This window comes from Neopsephotus bourkii, unplaced genomic scaffold, assembly GCF_033783945.1.
Source record: "Neopsephotus bourkii isolate Nb327-2 ecotype Australia unplaced genomic scaffold, CSIRO-AGI_Nbou_v1 NB_756, whole genome shotgun sequence".
NCBI lineage: Eukaryota > Metazoa > Chordata > Aves > Psittaciformes > Psittacidae > Neopsephotus > Neopsephotus bourkii.
This window is the reverse complement of record NW_026901254.1, coordinates 115,083-141,685: the sequence shown is the minus strand read 5'-3', so window position 1 is coordinate 141,685 and position 26,603 is coordinate 115,083. Positions and strand designations below refer to the sequence as shown.

At 35.6% G+C, this 26,603-nt stretch overlaps 1 protein-coding gene across 1 annotated transcript in view; it reads right to left on the bottom strand.

The window, feature by feature from the left end:
* COL21A1 (collagen type XXI alpha 1 chain) overlaps window positions 1-26,603 on the bottom strand; it is an 80,100-nt gene that overhangs the window by 4,537 nt on the left and 48,960 nt on the right. Inside the window, exons 17-27 of the mRNA XM_061354925.1 lie at window positions 15,592-15,636; window positions 15,164-15,217; window positions 10,752-10,805; window positions 9,377-9,430; window positions 8,806-8,877; window positions 7,892-7,927; window positions 7,421-7,465; window positions 5,370-5,402; window positions 2,891-3,037; window positions 2,748-2,802; window positions 1,739-1,939 (exon numbers count right to left, since the gene is read on the bottom strand). Coding sequence (XP_061210909.1) covers window positions 1,739-1,939; window positions 2,748-2,802; window positions 2,891-3,037; window positions 5,370-5,402; window positions 7,421-7,465; window positions 7,892-7,927; window positions 8,806-8,877; window positions 9,377-9,430; window positions 10,752-10,805; window positions 15,164-15,217; window positions 15,592-15,636 — 796 coding nt within the window. The remainder of the gene's footprint in view (window positions 1-1,738; window positions 1,940-2,747; window positions 2,803-2,890; window positions 3,038-5,369; window positions 5,403-7,420; window positions 7,466-7,891; window positions 7,928-8,805; window positions 8,878-9,376; window positions 9,431-10,751; window positions 10,806-15,163; window positions 15,218-15,591; window positions 15,637-26,603) is intronic.

Below are 26,603 nucleotides of genomic sequence, written 5' to 3'. Positions count from 1 at the left end.
GGATTCTGGGGATGGACTCTTCATTAGGGACTGTAGTGACAGGACAAGGGGTAACGGGTTCCAACTTAAACAGGGGAAGTTTAGATTGGAGATGAAGAAGAAAGTTTTTACTGTGAGGGTGGTGAGGCACTGGAATGGGTTGCCCAGGGAAATTGTAAATGCTTCAGCCCTGTTGGTGTTCAAGGGCAGGTTCGGTGAAGCCTTGGGTGGCATGGTTTAGTGTGAGGTGTCCCTGCCTATGTCAGGGGTTTGGAACTAGATGATCTTAAGGTCCTTTCCAACTCTAACTATTCTATGATTCTTTGCACACTAAGAATATTTTCACCCAATGAATTTGGAAGTCAGCATTTGATAATACCTCTTAAATAAAAAGAGGTAATAATTCAAAAGCAAAATGTGGGATGTAAAATAAGCATTTCTTTGTTAACCTGCACAGCGTAACTGGGTTCTAAATTATCTTCATTTCTACTGAATTAAGAGGTGATGTAGCACCTGTTACACACACAGCCTCTGTGATTTGAAGGAATAGATGAAGGGCAATTAAGAAATTTGCTGTTATTGCCTGTCCATTGGGAAAGTTTTTAAGAAGTTCTATGAAGGAAGTTTAAGGTATTCACCACAGTTCCTGTAGAATGCGGAATATATAGACAATCATCTCCTACGACATATGGCAGAATTCAATCTCCACTAAAGAAACACTGAGAGGGGCAAAATATGTACTCTCTTACAATAGCAAAAAAAAAATCAGTTTCTTCGTAGAAACAGATATCTCGTTTCCCAACTCTAACAGAATAGCCAGAACTGTAAGTGCCAGCTCCAGAGGAAATCTGCACATTCTCCTATTGCAGATGAAATTATAAAAGCACTGCAGAAAAATCATTACATCCAAAATTAATTTGATGTGCTAGGTCATAGTTAATAAGCCACAAAGAAACCAAACATTTAAGCATTTGCCTGCTTACCCTTGGCACATTACTAGTTAACTGTATTTCATACAGTTTTCCTGATTATTTTGATAACGTAGGAAACAGAAGTGATGCTGAGACCAGTTACCAAGTTATGGTCTTCACGAAGTCTCTTGGTCTAGTTGCAGACTATATATGCATGCTTAAAGTCTGCAAACACATCACAGAAATCAGCTGGAATGCTCAGGTGGATGATTTACCTGAAAGTGTAAATGTTAGCTTTCCTAAAAAGAAATCAGAATATTTAAGAAGAGCACAAAGGAAGGAGTAAAAATCTTTGTCAAATAAAAAGAGCAAAAGTAGAAAACCCCAGGAAACCAGAGTGAGCATAAAGTTTGTTGCATGCCAAAAACAAGCCTATAGCGTAGCAGATAGTGAATAGCCAGTGAATAAATATTAAAACAGCAGAAACAGACATTTAGAAGAAACCAGAAAAAGTGGAAATGTTGAAATCCATTTGATCTATAGAAAATAATCTAAATACAGTTAAAAATATTTATGTGAGACTAAGAACTCTCTAAAATGACCAAAACAAAGTTTGACTATAGCAGAACTGAACACCAGCTATCTCGTTGCATTCTTGTATTTTATCTTCTTCTGACTTGCATTCTTTGTAAGCGGTGAAACATTCACACTGCACCATGTCCTCAGTTACACTTTGTGATACCAACTTACCTCTTCCCTTAGTTCACGCTGCACTAATGCCATGCAAAACTCAAAGCAGAAAACAAAGTCATGAAGTCCATTAGCACCATGACACATGCACACAGTACCTCTTGTCCCACGAGCTCCAGGGCGACCCGGGATGCCCATCAGCCCTGGAATGCCATCATTTCCTGGTAAACCGGGAAACCCTCTAGGACCTTCAGGTCCTCTTGGACCTGGTGGTCCTGGAAGTCCTTGGGAAGTGCTTTGGGACTGACAGTGGTTACAGTTTGGCACCCTTCCACTCTGGAGGATGGCAGGCAACTGGGCTGGAAGAATTAAAAAAAAAATTGCTAAGAGTGTTGGAACAATAAGATATAAAAATATTTCCCCCTAGTCACTCCTACAAGACCAGCTTCTCTTTAGAGAATATGATATCCTTAGGGAACAAGATGGTAAAGTATGGAACCTGTGGAATACATTTCCACACCTGTAGGAAAACTATCAATCAGCAATGTCAATTTTGCTTTCAAGAAAGTATCTATAGAATCATAGAATGGTTAGGGTTGGACAGGATCTTATGATCATCAACTTCCAACACACCTGCCATGGGCAGGAATGCCTCACACTAGACCATGTTGCCCGAGGCTCTGTCCAACCTGGCCTTGAACACCTCCAGGGATTAAGCATTAGATGATCTTAAGGTCATTTCCAACCCTAACTATTCTACGATTCTATGATTCGCAACTTCCTTGGGCAACCTGTTCCAGTGCCTCATCATCCTCACAGTAAAGAAATTCTTCCTTTAATCTAATCTTCTCCTGTTTAAGTTTTAACCCACTGCCCTTTGTCCTATCACTACAGTCCCTAATGAAGAGGCCCTCTCCATCATCCTTGTAGGCCCCTTTTGATACTGGCAGGCTGCTGTGAGGTCTCCATGCAGCCTTCTCTTCTCCAGGCTGAACAGCCCCAATTTTCTTGGCTTGTCTTCATATGGGAGATGCTCCAGCCCCCTGATCATCCTCGTGGCCCTAAATGTATATTTATTTATTATAATTATATTTGTATTATAATCATCAGAAAACTTCTTTAGCACTTTAAACAAGGGAAGAAGAATAAAGAGGCTTTCAAACTTACTTCTCAGCACATCTGAGCACACCTGTCGAATAAATTCTTCTGAAAATTCTCGTGCCTGAATTGAACAGAGAACAGTTAAAAAAACAGACAATATGCATTTGTTAGGGGGCTTTAAAATGACGAGTCTGAGGTCCTATACATACAGGTTTTCCATCTGATCCAGGTGGTCCTGGGGGTCCTCTATCTCCTGGCTGACCTCTGAGACCAGGAGGTCCAACCAAACCTGGCAGACCAGATTCTCCTTTTTGACCATTGATGCCTCGAATGCCTGGATCTCCTTTCTCACCCTTCTAGAATGCAAACCAATGAAAAGCCAATCATATCTTCACAGACCATTGGGAAGCTAGGTAGCACCAAGCACACAAATTCTGAGGAAATCTTCACTGATTATCCTCATAAAATTAATATAAGTTGTCACTGAAAATTAACTTGATACTGCTGAGATTATTTAACTTAAATTTATGGAAGTTTTCAGCTTCTTTAATAACTGTGTCTGATACAATTATTTACCAAATATAACTAGAAACAAACTAGTTTTTGTTTGTTTGTTTTTTACTTTAAGGACCCATTTTACTTAGTAAATAATACAAACTAAAATAGTCTTCCTAATTAACATATAGAAAGAAAGGCTTTACTCATTTTTTCATGAGAATTAGATCATTTGTTACAGTACATTAACATCCTTAGAAGGTTGGAAAATTAGAATTGAAATTCTGGCATCACTGAAGTTCTTGGCAGACTTCCTGTAATAATCAAGATTTTTACCCCATGTTATTAGCATATAAGACAAAGGAAAGAAGCAGTTTTTATTTTAGTTAGAGTACTTATATATACACAAGACTAATAGCAACTGTAGATCATTTGCTTCACTGGTAAAGGTTAAAATACTATTGGAAAATATTTTTATTATCTTCATCAAAGTAATGGTTTTTCTATGCATGGAATTAGCTATTGCAATAGGTCAAGTGGAACTCCTTCCTGTGCTGAAGCCAACAAACCATCAGTACAATGTAATCCGATACAGGATCAAGACTAAAGTTAGCATACTATGTTTGCTCCCTGTTGAGTTTTTTCTTTCCATTTTTGCACAGCTTCTGCATAATGTTAGCAGTTGCTTTTCTTTCACCCTTTCCAACCATCAAAGATGGAATTACGGAAATAAGGCAGCAATATGGCAAAACTTACTGGAGCAAATAATACAAATTTAAGCACTCAGGAAGTCTCCATAAACTTACACTGAATTTTAAGTTATGGTATTTATATTATTTTGTATTATTCTATATAGTACTTATCAAAATTATTTACATCAGGAAAAATTTGAAGCTTTCTGGCTTGATCTGAATGAGTAGCCATGCCCAGGGCTGTCCACATGACAGGGTTGCAAGCTTCAAATTCACTATTGGATTACTCAGTCTTATGCAGACAGCCAGCCACTAAAGTAAGGCAGGTATTTTTTCCTCTTGAGAAAAAAGAGAAGTTATACAAAATGTGACAGATGTCAGTCAAGTGACTAAGAGTAGTGCTGGAAAGATGTTCTATCAGTAAGATGGCATGCATGAACTCAACAGCAATCCATACCCTCTTCCCACTTCAGAAGTTCTACACTAATTCAGAACTGACTTTTTCCAAAGATGTATATGTAGTTTATTTCCTGGATACAGTCCATCTGAATGTTGTAGTCACAGAATTTATACTCTTAGTTACACCATGCAGATTTGTACTTGTTAGTTTCTATTACATAATTAGAAATGTTTTTTTCATTTAACAAGGTCAGCAAGGCTCAGAGATAAACATATGGAGCAGATGCAGATGCCTAGAGCTATACTAGAGACTGAATGTGCTGGGATCTGAAAATCATGCTGTTCTTGTAGTTAGAAGTTGTTTGTTTTAATTTTAATTACTTTTACAGCTATGGACTATGTTTACATAAAAGACATCTGACTTGCAAGCTGATTTATTTGGACTAAATGTTAAAAGGCCTAGAAAGCATTAAGAACCAGTGAAATATTGTAAAAGTAGCACCAATCGTGTAAAAACATTATGGGCAAGAAACCAGTATAGAATCAGCAGGGCAAAATGCTGGAATCCTCAGCACAACTGCCTGCAGAACTTGCCAGAAAGCGAATTAAACTGTTGAGGAATGTTTTCTGCAGTATACCTTGGTCTTGTAACACTCAGCCACATCACATGTGTGGCACTGTTTTTTGACCATTGTTATTAGCAAAAAAAAAAAAAAAAAAAAAAAAGGAAAAACGCTCAGTAAGTGCTGAGAATTACAGACTGAAGAAATGTTTTATTGAGGAGTCAAGAGTCCGACAGAAGACAACATATTTTATAAAAGTATAAACTTGTTTTATAGGTCTGATAAGTAAATACCACGGCATCATTGTATCTTAGTGTAGAGTAAGAATTATTTATTATTTATTTATTTATTATAGAAATTAGTAGTGTTAAAAGGACTTTTCAGAAGCAATTATTATTACTATGATTTCTGATGCTTAAAAAGGCTAGTTCTATAGTATGGAAATAGGATTGCAAACATACATTTTACAGATTTACACATAATCTGCAAAGAAATGGAATAATTTTGTAATACTATATTTGTTAATACAAAACACTTACCTCTCCTCGTTCTCCACTCAATCCTTCTAGTCCCTTTAGGAATTAACAGGAAGAAAAAAAAAACAAAGTTGAGCCAAATTACTTGAAATTAAAAAGTTAGTATTTTTGGTTTTTGTTTTCAAGAAGTAATCACCATTGTCAATTTTTAAAGATTCTGTGATTACTATTTATACAAAAAAACCCAAACTGTATAGAAGGATGGAAAATCTATATCACGGTGATTTAACACTTTAATAATACTTTCAATATCATATATCAAAAGGATAATTTGGGAATATATCATACATATTATAAACAAATAGACATAATATAGGCATATAGACAAAATAAATAAAATTGTGTTCTAGCAAAAGGAAACACTTGAGTTTACCTGTTTAATACCATCTCATTTGGCAGAAATCAAATTCAGTTTATTTGAAATGCAAACTCAGTTTGAAAGCCAGATTTTGCATGTTGGCAAATTATTTTAGTGTCATTTCTGCCACATGGTTCACTGTTGTTATTGATTAAGTTCCAAGGTAAGATGGTAGTTCAGCGCAGGCTTTTTCACTTTTCTGATATAATGTTATGGACAAGGGAATGCACCTTTGAGAAGTCCTGAAGGTCTGAGAAACCTTGGAAAAACCTAATGCTGTCTACCAGAAGTATCTGAATGACTGTTTTTCTGGTTGCCAACCAAACCAGATAAGCATGGGAAACAAATTAGACCGAGCATGTATTATTTTTTCAGCTTTCTCCAGAAAAAAAAAAAAAAGGAAAGCAATTCAGTTTCACCATTCTATCTGAAAAAAATATTTAATGTTTTCTTTCATTTTGTTTTATGCTATGATTAAAATAATAAATATATGAAAAATTTCTCCATTATTTGCAAAAATGATAAAACAAAGTGTAATTTCTAAAATGTTAGAGCTGGACACTACATTTGGTTAAAATCAGTGATCAGCCTTTTAGTTTAAGCTATTTCTTTAAAAAAATATCTGCTCAGCTTTACTACTGGATTCCTGTCAACTTACATACCCCTGAGAGTGATAAAACTAATCCACATACTGTGTGGATCTCCTGCCCGTGCCTCAGTGGAACCAGCTCCTTCTGGCTAGACAGGAAGCTGTATCCATGTTGTAATTCTGAAAAAAGCAACCATGACTTCCTTCCAAGTCTCATTTTAGATATGTACCTCTGACAAATACTTCTCTGTTTAGACGTGACATAGACGATGGAGTTAACAACTATTTATAAATATTAACAGTTATTTGCTGTGGTGTAACAAGATAGCCAACTATGACACAATTAGAATACATTGGCCCAGAGTTAAAGAGAAACAACTGGATCTCACTGATTTTCAGCTGAAACAGGAAACATCTGTAATTTATGAGTGCAGAAGATGTCAATAATGCTCCCAGTATAGTCTAGGAGGTAATAAACTACATGAAAGTATAGCATGGTACATGCAAAATCTTAACAACTCAAACATCACTCTTACAGCCTTTACACAGAAGCCACTTCATGCTATTATCTGCATTTTATATTTATAGTTGTTTCATGAAAATTTTTAATGTTTAAGGACTTCATAAAATAATCCAGAAAAATGTACTTCTGGTCTGTTTCTCAATATATATCCCAGAACCACAGAAACATGCAGGCTGGAAGGGAGACCTCCATGAGTTCAACTTCTTTTTCAGAAAAGATCCAGCTACAGCAGGCTGCTCAACACCCTGTCCAGACAGGTTTTGTCCCAGCCGCTGTAAGCAGCCTTCTCCAAAAGCAAAATGCTCCACCTGTATATCAGGCTGGGATTTCCTGCTTTCCAACTCGTGCCCATTTCCTCTCGTCCTTCCACTGTGCACAGCTGAAAAAAGTATGGCTCTATCTTCTCTGTGTTTATTTTAAACATATTAAGGTTATTTAAGAAGAAATTTATATAACTATGTAATCACTTTATGCATAACTATATATCACCTGATGCAAAGATGTATCCTTGTTAATGGAAATAACCTTAAGAAACAAATATGAATCATGGCTCTCTTGAATGAGGATTGCTATTAGAACAGTACCTGTAAGCCTGGATTTCCTTGTCTTCCCTTTTCTCCTTTCAGTCCCTTCATGAAAGAAGCACATGTTCTTAAAATACATATTTATCTGGGAGACATAATTAAACTATCAAAAATAACACAAAAAGGTAAAATCTCTAAAATCTCATCCTAAACCAGGCCAAATCAATGTGTAAAGTTACTCTTTAAGAGTTCAGACCAGAAATTGCAGAAGGATAAGATTTCTGCTCTGAACACAGAGGAGCCAAATTAGGATCTGGGTTGTAACATGATTTTTTTGTGTTTGTTTCAGGTATTTCCATGACTTTTAGATAACAACGTAACTCGCGAGAATATAGCAGGTAGGCAGCTGTTACTGCTCAAGCAAACCTGCTGTGGACCTTAATCTTAAAAAAGAAAAAGCTCCTGAATGAACACCTCAGACTTGTAATACAAGTATTGCCAGATGGTTTCATTAGAAACAAATTTGAGTACCTGCACACCATTTTCACCTTGGTTTCCTTTGTCCCCCTGTAAAATATTAGAAGTCTCCATTGTAACTTGATCCACCTCAGAGACATGTTGTCCGTATTTTAACATAGTAAATACAAGAGAAGCATCTAATAGCTTTTATTTATACAAGTGAAAATAAATCAGTTTGTCCCCATGTACTCAAACACTGACAAAAGTACAGAAAGTTATACTAAGAAGGGAATCTGTCACAGAACTATCAAACAAAAAAGTGGATACTCATATACCAGGTTCAAATTAAAAAAATACAACAGAATGAGGTTGAAAATCCAACATGATTTTATCCACTCAGTGTATGGGAATGGAAAGGATGTAGGCATGGAAGAGGAGCAGTATTGCTGAGGGATTAAATTTCATCTGAAAGATAACACTCAGTATGCTTCCCTTCACCCATACAGAACTGAGTATAAATAATTTCTGTAATACTTATTATAAGCCCATTGAATGCAGAAGTTACACATGACATGCCAAAGGAAAAATATCTTTTTCATCAGAAAAAAAAATGAAATTATATTTTGCTCCAGGTCTGATGGAAGCCTCCACAAAAGACTGTACAATAGACTTTAGAGATGTTGCACTTGATAGAAGATATAAAAGTAAATATAGAACCATGGATCATACAATTATGTACTACAATTCATAATGGAAATTTCATTAATACCCATGTCATGGCATTTCATGTGAACAGATTCTTCACTTAGGCCACTCTCTATGAAAAATAACTGTTTTCCCACAGAATGGGCTTTCCAAAATACACCAACTATTCTCTAATAATAACGGCATGTTTAGGAAAAGGAGTTCCCTTAATAATGATCACTTGTAAGAAAAACACTTCCAAGAAAAGATGAAATTATTGTAAAACTGCAAAGAAACCTTACCTTTATACCCTGGGTACCAGGAATACCTGGGTAGCCTGGTTCACCTGGAGCCCCTGGTATTCCTAGTTCTCCCTGAATAATACAATAACTCTGTGTCAGTGATGCGCTCTGTAAAAACATGTATTTCATGTATTCTCATTACACTACATACTTTGGCTATGATATTTTGAAATTTTGTAACTGAAGCCGATTGAAATGTCTGAAGAATTCATGAAGGGAAGTTGAATACAGAGAAGCCACAAAAAGGACCCTTAACTCTAAGCTTCAGTTTCCAGCATCTGTCTTTTTTAATTGCCTTTTAGCACAGTTAATATTGGTTTTTCAAAATTACACAAATAAAACTATCTGAAGTAATGGCAATGTTTGCAGGTTTGAACTTCACAAATAGCTGACTTACATTGCCTAAAATCTAGTATAAAATTCGTAAGAATCAAATGCATTCTGATGCAATTTTATTTTAAATACTGTTTTATATTGAAATAAAATCATGGAAAATCATGGAAAATCGGTATATCATGGAGAAGTAAATTAATCCCTTCTTTAACTACAGTACTTACAGATTCATATTTACCTTGGCTCCTGGTGATCCTGGTTTCCCCTGCATTCCAGGTTCTCCTTTGTCACCCTATATAACAATATAAGAGTGTGGCTGATACATTGGTATGTTTTGTCACATGTGGTATGACTAGCAAACAAAACGAGACACTGCTGGGATATTTGCATTTAAAAATAGGCACAAGTAGTGACTGAAAGGCTAAAGTTCTACTCTCTTACATGAAAACTGAAGTTTCAACTTTCTCACAGGAAAGATGAGATGCAGATGACAACATGTAATCTGCCAGCCTCCGCTTACCTGTCCCTTCTCTACTTGCCTAATTTCCTTTGCTTGGTCATACCATGTTTGTGTATTGACTTCATATTTCCACCATCTTATTTAATAAAACTCTGAGAATCCTCAGACCTGTCTGAGCCAAAATATCTATTTAAGTTTCTTTTTTTATTATAGTCTATGGAATTAGGAACATACTCAGTACAAGAATTTTCATTAAAATCTAAGAATTATTGGTTACTTCACAATGCTGTTGCATAAGAATGAGGTTATTAAGAATGATTCAGAGAGAATCAGCCTGTATTCTGAATGAGAGATACAAAGCAAAAACATTCTTCACAAATGAAAATAAAGCTAATTAATTTTAGTCGTTTCATAGGTATTCAATCTTCTTTAGCATAGCAAACACTGACCACTTTCAGAAATGTTAGCTTCAATACACAATTTTAAATACATACGTACTTTTGGATATAACATTATGCATGTGTGGAAGTTGAGCTAAATGTAAATATAAAATTCAGGAAATGGATTCTAGATTCCTAAATTTTCTCTAGGACATAAAATTTGGTGTTTACTAACCAAAACTCATCTTGGAGCAAATTAAAAGGTTACACTAACAGGTCTGGATTTATAGTATCTCTTTTGGTTTCTGAGAACATGGGTCAAATTAATTCTTGCTGTAGCTGCAGTGCAATCAGAAAAGTTACATCTGAAATAAATTTGGCTCCTTGGGTGGAAAAAGCAGCACGTAATATTTTTTTGCACAATTAAAATATAAATAAATGTAACATAGGCAGAAAGTTCTGATGTATACTGAGAATTATCTGGCTCCCAATATTACAGAACATTTTCCAGGACTCAAAACTGAAACGATGTCTCATGACCATTTCTGCAATTGTTCCAAACCTCATGGGATGACAGGCACCATATATTGAGCTATATTAAGCTGTCTTGGGACTGAACTATCATATAAGGTAATAAAGGGAAAATCATACAGCAAGTCACCAATATTTAATATGCAAAAAAATGGGCTGCAAAATCCTGGTGTTTTGTCATCTGTAAAGCAGTCTAAAGCAGTCATTCATCAAATCACAAGCAAATTAATGCAAACATTTACCTTAGGCCCAGGAGCTCCAGGTAGACCAAATGAGCCTTCTGGTCCCATCAAACCCTATGTATTTGTGAAAAAGACAATGACATTTCTGTACTAATCTAGAGGAATAATGTCTTCAGTATAGTGTATTAGTACAATTCATATTAGCATTATATTACCATAGTGAAATAAGTAGACCAGGAAACATAATGTCTCATCATATCGCAATGCAGGCTGTAGCTGATACAGCACAGTGGATTATTTAGACCTTCTATGGCCTAAGGAAGGGCTACTGTGTAATGGAAAAAAACCATGCAGGAGAAAAGCACAGCACTGCCGTGAAATACTCCTGAGAGAAAGAATTCTGAAACTCAAAACCCTGTCTGTGTGATCTAATCTTTAACATATCCTTAATATGTCCTTAGCTATAATTGAAAGTGACAGAAGAGTTCCTTAGTTTCCATTTAGGGTTCCCACAACCAGCAAAAGTATATGTGGCATTCCGTAATTCTCTTCCTTTTTTCCGACTGCGTGTGCCTCAAAGGCTGCCATGCTTTGACTGCTTTAGCAAACTTCATAGAGATTTATTGGAGCAGTTCACTTGGGGGCCACACCTTTGTAACTTCTGCAGAATCTTCAGGATTGAATTGTTCATTCAAGAACCCAATAGCTTGACACTTTGACACACGCAAAAAGCTAGTGCACTGCCACAACAGTCCCTTGAACTCTTCTCATGGAAACATGGTGATAAAGGCATATTTAGTTGTCTTTGTTCCACGCATAATATAAGAGGTACACTCCAAAAAATAATCAGCTATAAGAATGTACTTAAGACACAGCATAAAAGAAAAGCATAATAACACAGAAAGTCAAACAAGTAAATAAGCCCTGGAAATCTAACTTCTCGGAGAATTTTGGTAATGATTCTAATTGATAGTATTTTCAAAACCTACTGTTCTTAGTGTTATTTACTCTTTGCTTTCATACAGAGAAAACCAATCACCTTCTGTATAGTACTAAATGTTAGGAACTATTCAGTTCCATGAAGTTTCTGAGGTCTGCTTCCACTCATGCCCTAAGAGACAGCATATTTCCATGAATCATTTGCATGTGGCCTACGTTCAGCACCAGCTTTGTTACAGCAAGCATAAGAAAATATTTATTTTGTTTGGAACCAAACCTTGATTATATTAAGAATGTCTGAATGCACTTGCACATCAGACCTGCTTCTTCGCTTGTTCTCTTTTTATTTGCATAACAAAATAATGTTTTATTAATTTTCATTTCTCTGTAAGGCTTAATTCAATTTGGCTGTTTTAAATCAATTCTCAAGTTATCTATTGACCTCCTCACTTCTGAAATACAGATGTCTTCATTGTGTGGTCTTTTCTGCATTCCTTGAATGCTACCTTCCTTTTGCAAAAACCATTGTGACAAGCACAAGTTTGGGGAGGGACAGTGGGAAGGGATGAGAAATGCAATTAGGGGATTTCTGGTTCCTTTCTCATTGCCATGTCAGTGTTGCTTTGTGTTTCAAGCTATGTAATACACTGAGAGCCCACCCTCTAACAGCTCCACACTAGATCACTTTCACTTTATGCACACACCAGCCCTTGGATTACAAAAGTGATAAATGTTCATCACAAATGTCCCTCATTCACTTATATAAAGTAGAAATACCTTTTTTTTACATCCACATTAACCTGCAAATACACGCTGGAGATGGCAAATCAGAAAATATACTTAGTATAATTAAGCATCGGGCATACACCTGCAGAAATGGGAGAAATAAACGCCGGTTGTCCTGGCTTCCTTTCCTGCCCTTTCATTACTAGGCCATATTTAACTTTTAAGACTACAGGAAGACAACTACATGAAATCAATACACTGCAAGAAGAAAACTCTGAGATGCAATACAGAAAAAGCTTGAGAACTTTATCTGAACATTAAGACATGTAAAATTAAAAGAAAACATGTTCTGAATAAAAATAAATAACAATTCAGGGACATAAAATGTAGCAGTACACCCCCATTTTCCAGAGCTGATACTATTTATGTGGCAGATGAATAAATTATCGATGTTGGCAATTATTACAGAAGAAGAACTTGTTACTCAAGAATTTTCCCAAGGTATTAATAGACCATCCACAAGCTTTCCATCTGTTTTTTCTGGAACAAACATATTCAGCCTGACTAATACAAGGAAAATCCTACTATCTTTTCTGGTTGAAATTCCCCAATGTCATAAAACATGTTCAAATATTCCATGCATCAATTTCCTACTTATTTTATCAGGTGACAAAAGATACATTAAATGAGTTGACAGGAAGCATGAATAAATTATTTTCAAGAACCAGATGTTATTTCTCTAAATAGAATTTGAAGAAAACATGTTAGAGGAGTTACTTGAATAAATACATACACTTTGGAATCCCACAAGGCTTTATTATAGCTGATGCCTCAGGCATTTTGTTTAACTTTGCTCAGAAAGAAATGGAGAAAAATTTTCCAGCAATAGGAAATAAAAATGGTTAGAGGCACAGGTGAGAGATTAAATGTGCATATGTTACTTAGAAGCATGGAAATTTGAACTTCTAGTTCAGGGAATCTTTTGTTCAAATTTGGTTTAAACAACTGCAATTACTGGTTGTCAAGGAAATTTATTCTTTCCAGAGAAGATCCTTAGGTGGCTGAAAAGTCCTTTAAGTTCATGAAAGAAAAATTAACCAATGTACTCAACTTTATACAAAAGGGCTTCTGACAGCCATAACGTAGTGGTCATGCCCGGTGCAGTCAGGAAACCAACAGCTGCTGCATGGATGCAAGGTAACCCAGAGTGAGAGTAGCCCAGAATTTGCAAAGTCCAAACTGGTTTAAATCTTTCTCTCCAACCAGGGCTGCACTGGTTTTAATTGATCTTATATTTTATTAAGGAACTTTGAGCATTGCAAAAGAGAGCTCTTCAATACATGTACAGACATTCATATGCCTGTTTATGGTCTTTGTATAACCTAGCATTATTTAGAGAGCAAGTTTAGGGGTCTCTCCTTTGTGGTTATCTTCAGAGATGGAGGAGAAAGCACAAACCATATTTTAGTTCTGAATGTTTTTAAATAAAAAACAATAAAGCAAAGTGAAAATCAAGAAAATAAACAGGAAAAATTATCAGATATGTGGACTGTACAACTCTGAAAAGTCTATTTACACTTTAACAACTTCCCCAGCTTCTTCAAGTGATAATCCACACATGCATTTGGATTACACATGACTAAGCAGTACTCAGCACAATCAGAGCACGCTAAAAATTTAAGAGTCCTTTGTAGAATCCATCTCAGCATCATTCTGAAAAACACACAACTGAAACCAAAAGACCACTTTCTTACTGTGACTTCAGCTCCAGAAGTGTAGAACTCTAACAGAGAGCAGACCGTATTTACAGTTAAAGAAAACAAGAAAAATGTTTTGAAAACCCCATTCCTTAAAAGTACGTCAAGAACAAGTTTGCTATTACTGATTCAATATTTTAAAGTGAAAGAGAATGACAACATGTTCGGGACTTATATGCGGCTCAAGTATCTGACAAAACAATTGAAATATCTTCCCAGAAAAGAAGAAAAAAGTCATGTTAAGAGTGAGGATGCTTAATAAAGGAACCATGTAAGCATTGTTGAACTTCCATATTGAAAAAGATAATTATTTTGAAGGCACCATATGTTCAAACAATTAGGATGTTCCTGCTAATTAATGCAAGATCTCTAACTAGTTTTATGCAGCTGTCCCTTTTGCCTTTAAAATTTCGATTTTGCAAAGTCTATGTGTACTTGCACCAACCTCCAGAACAATTATTTTACTACTATGCTTTCTAAAGGACACAGAAATCACCCTACTCAGACAGTAACAAAGATGCAGTAAGCTGGAATGGCTAAAAAGAATGTTTATTTTCTGTTTCCTACCTTCCAAAATCAAAATCTCTCTTTAAGCGGTTTGAAAATTCAGTGGGCTTTGACATTCTCACAGTCTTTGTCAAAATAGCACTATCACTAAAGTATCCTGAAATTCATCTTCAGAAATCTATTGCATACTGTGACAACATTTAAGTCAGTCTTACCTTTCAAATAAGATAGACTGAGTACTTTCAAAGTCAATTAAAAGTTAGCTAATTAAGAGACTAAATTCAGGCTAACGTGTTTGCTGAACTTGTTTATCAAATGTGGAGTCAGAAAATCATCAATTTTAAAAGAAAAGTAGGTATATAACACTTGGGGGGGAATTCAGAGATTAGATTTAGTCTGATCATATTTGCCAACCTGAAAATAATGGGTTGCTACTGTACTTGTCATTGCTTGTTTGCATATGAAAAATAGATAATGACAGCATCAAAATAATTTGTTCATAACACCATTTTACATGCCATATATACACACATACATACTTACAGTATCTCCTGGTGACCCTTTTGATCCTGGTTGACCTGGTGGTCCAATTTCACCCTAAATGTTTTCACATAAGGAGGAGAATTCTGTGATTAATATATGTATAGTTGACAAGTTTCTTTAATACTCCTTAATTATGAAGATTTATTTACTTAGGATTATTTCTCAAAGTATTATAAACTTACTTTTAAATTATTCATTCTTTGTTTCTGAATTATTCATTCTTTCTGCAACAGTTGAAATAAAACCTAATGAGAGATCTTCAAACATGCCACAAAGAATTTGGAACATGTCTCCATTCATTTGCAGCTTGATTTGATGTCCTGAATCTCCACTAGGAAAACCCTCCTCTGAGCACAGACTAAACCCTTACTTTGGAAATGGTACATGTATGCACAGGTTTTAACTGTGTTTTGAACTATTAATAATACCTTTTGTCCTTTTGCTCCTTGATTTCCAGGAATTCCGGGAATTCCCTGAGGGGACAAAATAAAACCTTTTCAATATATAGAATAGTTTATCCAGAAAATAATATTTAACACCACTACCCCTTCATGTCTTCATAAGTGTAACACTGTCATATGATTGAGGTTCAAAATTCAGGCAGGAAATAGAAAATTCAGAAAACACATAAGAAAGAAGAGCTTCAGTTAGCAACGTGCTAACTATTTCATCTGGGGATACCATGAAACACTAATAGTTCAGTCATTTCCCAGTTCTGTCATGCCAGGAGTCCATATCTGCCCCTGGGCAGGCTCGCATGTTCTTGGCTGCCCATCAAAGCTGCAATGCTTTAGTGAAATCCTTGACTGGCACAAGGAAAGAGAACACTTTTCATTATCCATGAGATTTCCCACACAAGACAGAGCAAAAGTTCTGGTCAACAGAACCACAAGTAAAAGAAATCCAATTTTCCTATAGAACATACATGATTTTCACAAAACAACAAAAGATGTAAGCTAGCTTCCACCTCCATAAATACTTGAACATAAATATTCTGCCATTTCTTCACATCACTGCTCATTTAGCTCTCACAGTTTTCTCACAGGGTTCATTTACTTGAACATAATTCAGATTGAAAACAAAACTCCATTTTTATTTAAAACTGTAGTCTACATTCAATTATTTTTTTCTCTCAAGTAGCATTATTCAAATTTATTGGACAGATATTGCTATTTGTACCACAAGAATTTGGCTTACAGACTTTACAATTTAATCTAATATTGAAATGAATACACTGGTGGTGAAAAAGACACCACCAAAATAAATGCATTGTGTGGAGAAATAGAAAAAATGATTGTAACAACCAGGAATAATCTGATAGTTTCCATATGGATTACATCTGTGTAGTGCTGGATTGGAAAAGACAGTTAACTGTTTTGCAGTTTACACACAGCTTCTAGTTAATAATGACCATATCAAGCAGAAATAGTTCATTGGTTAATGGCATATGAGTTAATAAAGACATCCTGAGCACTTACAGGTCATCAAAATTCCAATGTACCTATCATCAAGAGATCAAAGAATATAATAAAAAGATTTGGAAAACAATGCCTCATTCTGAGACTTCTACTCATATTGTACATCATAACTTCTTGCTAAACATTTGTCCAAAAACACCTTAGATCTTTTGCACAAATAAAGAGATGGAAAATAGGACATATTTATCACTCCCTTTAGGAAATTCAAGACCTGTCCCCAAGTTCTCAGTATAATTATTTAACAGTGAATTTCTGGAGCTGTAAAACATAAAACTAAATTACAAATATCTGTACCTGTAACACAAAACACAATTTCAGATATCCTGGAAAAAACTCCCACTAGGCAGCAACCTTCTCATACTGGAAGGATCTACCAAAGCTTTCCATGGTTACATTTCTATCCTATTTGCAGGACTCAGACAAGACGGTTCCACATACTTATCCAACGCAGTGAACAATTTACCACTATATAAGCATACCTAAAAGAAGAAACACAATGTTCTGCTGAGCTGTGTTGAACTTCCTTGGCTATAAGAAATTGCTGAGAAAAGACATTTAACTTCACCTTTTTATCAGCAGCAAAGCATAACGCTCAAAGAACAACTATAAACCTACATCGTATTTCCTGTGTGGGCTTTTTTTTCCCTTTGTGCCCTTCTGACTGACTCTGCACTATTGAAGCACATGGAACGTCTGCTCTTATTTCACTGGGAGCTGGTCCAGACCCTTAAAATTCTCTTACGGCTCAGTGACATTCACTGAGCTAAGAATGAATCTATCACTTACGTTAATGTGAGTGATTCCCAGAGTACATGGGGTGGAGATTTTCAGTTATTCTCCACATGTCAATTGGCACAAAAGGAGGAGAATGAAGTGGCTAATTTGGTCATAAAGAATGACTTTTTCCCATGAGAGTTATTTTTCTCTATAGCTTCTATGGTTCAGAAATTACAAAGTCTGTAGGATTAGCTCCAGCATGCCTAAAAAATTAAATTTGGTTTCCTTCTTATTATCTATTCCCAATCTATTATTTCCTTTTACATGGATAATTTGGTTACAACAATTGGAATTATTTGTACTTTCCCATAAGACAAGGTTAAAAAGTAGTTTAGATATCCTGAGTTTCTTTCCTAGCTTGTAGTTCAAAAGCCAAACCAAGCTTTGGAAATGTGTCTTGTTCCTAAACAGGGACTTCACGTGTAGTACAAATCCTCAGAATCTGAGTATTTTTTTCTCTATCATAAGTACTAAGGCACTTTTATTATGAAGTTATATTTAACTGGTGACATAACACCACCTATACTGTCAAGGAAACCTTACTCTATCAAAAAATGTATTCTTACTTTAAAGCATGAGGCAAAACAACTAGTTTTACTCCATTTTGTGAAGAGTATATTGCAACTAATATTATCACAAACGCCTGTGTTTAATCAAAACTTAATATGAAACAGATTCATCATGCAAGGTTTCTGCCACTAAGGGAAACACAATGTTTGGAACTACTACAGATGGGAAAACTGCCACCCACTGGGAGTAACAGAATCAATGCTGTGGAATAATTCATGATTCACTGGCCTATGGAAAAAAAATTGCCTATGGGGATGTCCTCTGCAAAACTATCAAGCAACATTTTGTCCATACAAAATAAGAAAAAGGGCTTGTGATTTGAAATCTTCTTTCCTTTGTCTTTCCAGAAAACTTATTTTAAATTGTTTGTATTTATCACATATGCATATTGGTTATAATACCAATAAAGCACAGCATTACATTTCTAGACAGAACAGCTAAAAATCAAAGCATCTGCTGCACTGTAGTGATTTCTGTCCTTATATGAGTTGGGCCATCTTATACTTCTGAATCAGTTAATTTGTTCCCCTTTTTTATTGCAAGCCTTAACACTGCCTTGGTTCTTTCGGCATCTTTCTCAATTATCTTCATCTAATTCAAATGCCTTTCTCCTTTCTTTCAATTTTTCCCTTAAATGGAAAGTCTTCCCTTACCCTGCAGAAGCATGTAACATTATTCATTATTTTATCTTTAATCAGCAAGTACTATAACCAGATGAAATTTAGAGCCAGCAAGATGAGCAAGTGAGCCTAATTTGTTGGTTAAAAAAATGTGTGGATTCTAAAGACTATCAATTGCAGTTTTATCACACACAGCTGAGTTTGTGCCTAAGAACTGATGTGATCATGTATCAGTCTGGCAATTAACCAAGATTTTTCATTTATTGAGACACTGCTGTCTTTATTCAGTCTCTTTGCCTGTTTAATCTTCTGTCTTCCATCCTGTGTGCACCTAGAAGCCCATCAGCTTTCTAAACTCGTTACAGACCTGGGAAGGCTTTTGCAGGGGAGCCCCAACACCTAAAAGTGACACTTGAATGCTAAGTAGGTAACTGAAACCACCTCTGGTGTTACTGAATGTGCTGTGGGATACCCGATCTAACTTCTTACCCTCTGAAACAGATGCTGCAGTCTCCCTCATACATCTCAAATGGCTCTCAGTGGCAATGCCTAGGTGACCAAATCCCACACACCTTGATAATTTATTCTCTGAAGCAAAATTTACCTCTTTCACTCCCACCTTTCTTTTTCTTTGCTTGTTTGTATATGCCTGCTGTGATAGGTCTCTATAGGCTGAGACAGCAAAAGCTTCTGACAAAGTCTTTACATTGGCTAGGAGTCACAAGGCATATAAATGTAAACAAGAATATCTAAAGGTTAAAGGAGCTATAGGTATGCTTTACTTGCAAGAAATTGCAACGCTTAGCCATGGGTCTCACAGCTTCACTGCAGAATGAAGCTCATCTGAGTAGGCAATAAAGTCCCCTGACAGAGTCTTCCTCAACGGCAGGCCCCACAGCTAGGACTTCAGAACACCCAAAGCCATGAATTTGTTTCTATTGCGATGATGAGCTTCACTAGCGACACTTAAACATTTATATATTTATACAACTCTGTATAAATATTCTATTTTATCCCAGTTTTAGCAATTTAAATAAATCTTCCATTCTTTGATAATACCTGGCAGATACAATGGATTTAACTGTAAAAGGAACATGGTTTCACAATCCCTGGAAAATTTTTCTTGTAGCTTTCATTAATCGTGAAATGTCTATTTTTGTTTTGGATAATATTAAACAGCTGGATTTTTTTCCATGCAGCCCCACAATAAATCCATTAAGTAAATTGCCTGAGGTCTTATATACAGATCAACTAGGTATAAGCATTTTTACTTGAGACATAAGCTACTTTCCTCAAAAATTTTTCCAATTTTTCTAGTGTTATGGATTATTTGTATCTCCCTCATGCTTAACTTTATGCCTGCAAGCAGCAGAGGAAACCATGCATAAAAACCTTTTCCAGAAACAAAACAAAAATTATTTTACTCCTAAAAAGAATATTTATTGCCCTATTCTATGATTTCTGCTACTGTCTATAATATTACCCTTCTCTGGAATGGTGCCTGGTAGGACTTCATTCTTCCGTACTGGCAGATAGCCCTATATGGCAAATACAAGTTTCTAGACTAAAGATAACATACTCATTATCATAAAAATTCTATCTCTGGAAGATGCAAAATTATAGAGTATCCACAAAAGCTTCTTTGCTATGAACAAACTGTTTTACAATCAATTCCCCCAAAATATGGAGAGAACATAAGCATAATTATCTTACTAATGCTTTATTTTCTTGGAGTAGGCATACAAAACTGTACTCTTTCAACATACTGCTTTAAACTCCTCACTGAAAACAGTACATCTGGACTTATTTTGTAACATGTCAAACATTTGATAAATACTGTCTAGGACAAATCACTATGGAACAGTTTTTCAAACTATCCATTATTTCAACATTAAGATAAAAATAACTGAAATTATATAGGTTTTCTTTATTAAAAATTATCATGATTTAAAAATTTATAATAAAACAATACTTCCTGTTTAAACAGTGACACCCTCTCAAAACAATGCAACAGCAATAAAATGCAAGGTATGCACAGACCCTTTATTTCAGAGGTCATTACCTGGGAGAAAAAATCTACAATCTTCTCTACTGTTACTGTTGAATATGGGTAAATATTATTATTTATTTTATGCTTAAAATAGTATCTTTTTTTTGAGCATGGTCAGTGAGGTCATTTTGAGGATTATCTCATTTAAGTTATATTCTTTTTAAAAAAGTGGATCCATTGGTTAACATTTAGAAGCTTTCATTAAAAGATGGTCACATTCTAGGCTGCTGTCCATGTACACAACAAAACTTCAAACTGTTTCCCTAATGATCATTCATAATTCAGGCAGTAACCCAACCCTTACAAAAGACTTCTAAATAACGCACTGAGAAACTGCAATCAGAGTTTTAGTCTTAAAAACTCCACAGGTGCTAATTTTGATCCTACTCTTTCCTTCAACAGTACAGCTATTAATCAGGGTCAGCTGAAGGATCAGGTTTAAAACAAATAAAAGTCAAGATTACTGATAAAAATATGTTTTTTTTTCTAGTGTATACACGTTCTTTGAATTATGTTTCAAACAGCTCCTTCCATTCTGAATAATCTGCAATTTTGACTCTTGGAAGACACTACAGCATGTTACATGACCAACAGCAACAGAACAAGACTCACAGAAGATATCTAGATGCTCCCATGATCCCTTTAAATGCCTGAAAAATATGACTGTTTACGTATTACTGATTCTTACTTGAAAAAGCATACTTGATGATACATGAGAGATTTACTGAAGGTATGTATGAAAGTACAAGTCAAGCCATAATTTGGATGAAAGTACGAGTCAAGATACTTCTTAAAAGATTACAGCAAATACTTGGTAATCCTAACAGAATGAAAGAAACAACCCTGATTTTGATAATGCATAAAACATTCTATGGGAGAAAGTAGCAAAATATATGTAAAAGAAATTCAATGAAGCTGCATCTCCTACTACTGAGTAGTTGGAACTGATAACAAAGAACAATGGGCTAAACACAAAGAAGCATTCCCACAGACATAACAAGCATCCATCGGACTAGCATAGCAGCTTTAAATTCAATGCAGAAAAGGAAAAAGCATTACCAAGATCTTTACAGTCACAAGACCAGAGTTTGCAAACATATTTTCTGGCAAATCAGTTATTAAAAATAAAACTCACACAAGTTAAATGTGGAACACAGTGACCCCTGTTGCATTGCCAACAACACAGACCTTGGGAAAACTGCAATTTGAAAGCTGGAAATACTAATAGAAAATGAAGAGTGTGCATATCCTGTCACAGGCTGAAACTGGTGTCACTGTTTCTTGTAAATATCCTGCAAAATAATATGAGTATCGTACTTGTTAAGTCTTTGTGGATCCAGACAAAAACTGGAGCCCCTAGTCCTGGAAGTGACACCACAATGCCCTGTCTCTGACTGCCATACCAGGCATTAGCCATACAGACACTGGAAACCAAGATCCAACCTGTCTAAAAAAGTTTGCACTGATTTCTAACAGCTGACAAACTGACCCATATTTAACACTCACACATAAACACTGATATTCAAGCAGTTACATGCCTTCAAAATGTTTTATAAGTTCTCTGCTACTTAAATTATGAAGAAAAGCTCATGATGGGTCACACAATTCCAGCACCTTCAACACAGAAGAGAGGTCAGGCTGAGGATGGCAGGGCCTCCTCAAAAGGCACTGACTGCTGCCCTACAACTTGCACACAAAACACAGGGCTGTCTGACACTGCAAGAGTCAGAGTTCTATTCACACAGGTCACACGGATGTGGAAGAACATGGTTTTCATCCATCTCCACTTCCTGTAGTAAGAAGCCACTCAGTTATATTAGCAGTGAGCATGTTTAACAACAAATCACGCATTTTTTTCCATGTGGTGCATACTGTGAAATTTGTCACGGATTGTAGCAAATGAAAATGGTAAAAATGTGTTCCAGAAAGGACTGTAAAATTGCTAGAAAATTGTTCCACTGCTGCCTATAAAGTACGATGGCCAGCACGCATTTTTGTCTAAGGAAATCCCAGAAGCTCTGACAGAATCTGTCAGTAAGTAACAGATGAAAAAAATTCAAAACATTTTCTACATACTCCTATCCTTGTCAGAGAAGAAGTTCTGTGATCATTCCCTTAGTCCAAGTCTGCTTGGTAGTTCTTATCTATTTAAAAAATAGATGAGAAAAGTTGTGCAGAGACTGAGATCAAAACCTTCCAGAGGACAAAGAGGAAAATCACACCTTGAGTCACATAAGAATCACTAAGACTAAATTTAATTACTAACACTAATTACTAAAGCAGAAATTAATTTGCACAATAAAAGTCAAAGGTTGTTTCTTTAATTAATATTTTTGTAGTCCATGTCTTTATTCTTGGTCTTAGTGGATCTAATAACATTAATTTTTCTGGTCCTGTAGTAATTCCATAATGGTCCAACGTGACTGTGTCAAAATCCTAAAGTCAATTTTTTTGAGCTTCATCTAAGAACAAGATCCCATAAGCACTGTATTGCTTGAGCTTCATTAGCCCAGGGTACTATTTCTTTTGTGATATGTAAGCTTTTTAGAACAATGGCTGTACAAAAATTATACAATTCCTTTTTTTAATTATCTACCTTAAAAAAAAAAAAGGGGGAAAAAAAAAAAAAAAGCTTGTCAGAACATACAGAATCATGAAGATTTCCAATACAGCAACATGCACTACAAATGAAAAAACATGTATTTTTTTCATGGTGGGGGGAGCTCAGTTTGAGGAGGAGAGGTCTTACATCATCATGACATTTTAATTTTAGCAGGAACATCAATTAAACCTTGCAAACAGATTTAAACTCACTCTGATAAAAGACTGCTTGTTTCCTTCTAGATGGGAAGCCAGCTTGCATTCAGACAAAAATTTGATTAACTCTATTTTAAATACATAAAGATTACTAAAATGAAAACATTAACTGCACCAAATTTCCCCAAATTTGCTAGCACTGTATCTACTTGAGTGCCTGAGACTTTAACTTCTCAATTTCAGTCTTAAAGATCTTTGTGGGCAGGAACTGTCTCATTGCTTCCTGAACAGAGGTGAACCAGTTGATCTCAGTTACAAAACTATCTATCATCTTTACAGCAAGAATATTGAGTATAAGCAATGCTAATGTGTTTTCTCTGATGAAAGGATTTTTAAGGCTCACAAATACTGCAGATCTCCCTCACTTATCTTCACTTTTCCCATTTTTACACTACCTAGTATGTGACAGTCTATCTTGACTAATTGACATAACCCTGAGTATATAGCACAAGAATAATGCAATGCTACTGATTGTGAAGAGCACATGGAAGAAGCATGACAAGAAGGTAGTTACTTTGAAAGCCCAGCTAGCACTTGAACACAAAACAACATAGAAGCCCTGCTTTAAGTTGTTTGCTTGTTTTTCTCTTCCTCATTTTCTGGAAGGGTTCAAATTCAACTATCTTTAACTGATCTGAAAATCTAAACTGTCTTAGCCAGTTAAAATAAACAGGCAACTTCAGAAGGAAATGACCTCTTCTATTTGAGACAAGTATTTCAGGATCAGATGAATAATCCTATCCAGGTATTAGTTTCATATCAGAGAATAACCATATGTTACACAGGTAAATTTTTTCCCTGGGTTGTTCCATATGTTGAAGAAGAATCATGAAAAGCAAGAAAACTGACTACCCTATTACTACCCTCTTGAAATTGTATCAGAAGAAGGAAAGTCAAACATCCTTTTGGTAATCCTCTATTTGTAGTTAAGTAACTCACCATAACTGTGTTGAGAAGCACAGAATAGAACAGCAATGTAAATGAATCAACTAAACCAATAAATATTTATGGTTGCTACGTTTTAACTGAGTGTCATAGCCTACTGCGTATGTTTGGTTTCTAAGTATATCAATCAGCTGAGCAAAGTTTCTGTTCGGTCTCCATTGACACTGGAAACTCCAGCGGATATTTACCTAAGCTGTAAATCAAAATCCTACACTTAATAGTGTATTAGGAAACGATGTGTTAAAGGCATTCAGATGTCTCTTCTTTTTATTATTTTCAAGCATGAACACTAATAGAGACACAATTCATACCAAAAAGAGGGCACTTTCCCTAAGAACCTGAAATACCATGTACCTGTGCTCCAGAGGAGGGCCACAAGAATGATAGGGGACTGGAGCACCTCCTGTATGAAGACAGGCTAAGAAAGTTGGGGCTGGAGAAGGCTGCATGGAGACCCCATAGAAGCCTTTCAGTATCTGAAGGGGGGCTACAGGGATGCTGGGGAGGGACTCTTCATTGGGGACTGTAGTGACAGGACAAGGGGTAACAGGTTCAAACTTAAACAGGGGAAGTTTAGATTGGGTATAAGGAGGAAATTCTTTACTGTGAGGGTGGTGAGGCACTGGAATGGATTGCCCAGGGAGGTTGTGAATGCTCCATCCCTGTTGGTGTTTAAGGCTAGGTTGGACAAAGCCTTGGGTGACATGGTTTAGTGTGAGGTGTCCCTGCCCATGTCAGGGGGGTTGGAACTAGATGATCTTAAGGTCCTTTCTGACCCTAACTATTCTATGATTCTATGGAGCAACAATTAAATGCACCTAGGAATTTTGCTTTGAGCCATACTACTAAGATACAAATCAAACACTTCGTATTACTGTTAAAATGTAAAGATACAAATTTGTGACAATCAATAATGTGTGTATCTAAACAGAAATCACACTGTGAAGCATTAGATCCTATAGCATAGCCCATGACTACGTGCAGTTACCAATGTACAGTTTCAAAAAGCTTAGTCTGACTTTTGTACTTGTACACCATAAATGAGGGGAGAGAAACCCTACACACACTCTGCTTCTATTTACCACAAATGATAATTTTAGATCTGAAACTTTATTGTCTGTCAAATATTTACAGATTGAAAACATTTCCATTTTGCATCATATGCTAAACAACACCAAAAAAATCTAACTTGATTTTTCATAGCTTGCTTCTGAGACCTGACATAATGAAAGACCACAGCAAGCACAGTGTTTAGGGACTTGCCCCTTAGGACCGGCACATATTAATTACATATTCATTCTTTTTTTTAGTCTAACACACTCCAACATAAATGACACTTTTTGTGTGATTGAACACAGCTGCTGAGCAATAACCTTGAATACAATCGCTGTGAATTACAGATGAAAGCAATACAAAAATTACATACCTATAATCTTGTAAACTAAATTATATATTCTATGCATTGTATTTTTGCATAAAATCTACTGCCTGGTTACTTATAATTAATAAAAATAATTTTAATTCTATCAGTAGAGATAGTAGAAACTATTTTATTTATATTTTATATATATTTTATATCCTACCTCTAATATGTGTGAAAGGAGATACTAGCATAGCCAAATACACAACTAATAAAGCTGGTATTGCTGAGAAGATATTTAAACACAGAGAGATAAAAATATCTTGCATATTACTTACTTGTAACTCCTCTGCTACAGGCACAGATTTGAAGTTTACTCCACTGGTTGTCAAATATTTTCTTTTTTTACAAAAGAACTTTTTTTCAATTTTTTGGTCTCTCTTCCCAATAGACTACAAAGATGGTACTCCAATGATTTCAAATACTCTGTTATATCATACTTCGGTTAAAAAGTGATGCATATATGACTAAATCAGGCGAAATGATGATACCACCACCCAAGAGTTGGCAGTACTATTGGGCGGGTACTTTGGCTTCCAGAACTTAATTTAAATTCACAAGTATTTCATTATGCATAGTGATCCTATACATAATGTTTCTGCTGAGGAATATACAAAATCCATTTTATTAAATCTTATTTCCAATGTGTTATTTATATTACTGAAGGATTTGACAGTGTCTTGAAGTGTTCCTTGAAAATTGTGGGAGTTAAGAAGAAAACTGTAAGAATAATGGAGAGATGTCGCTGTTTCAAGATTTATCA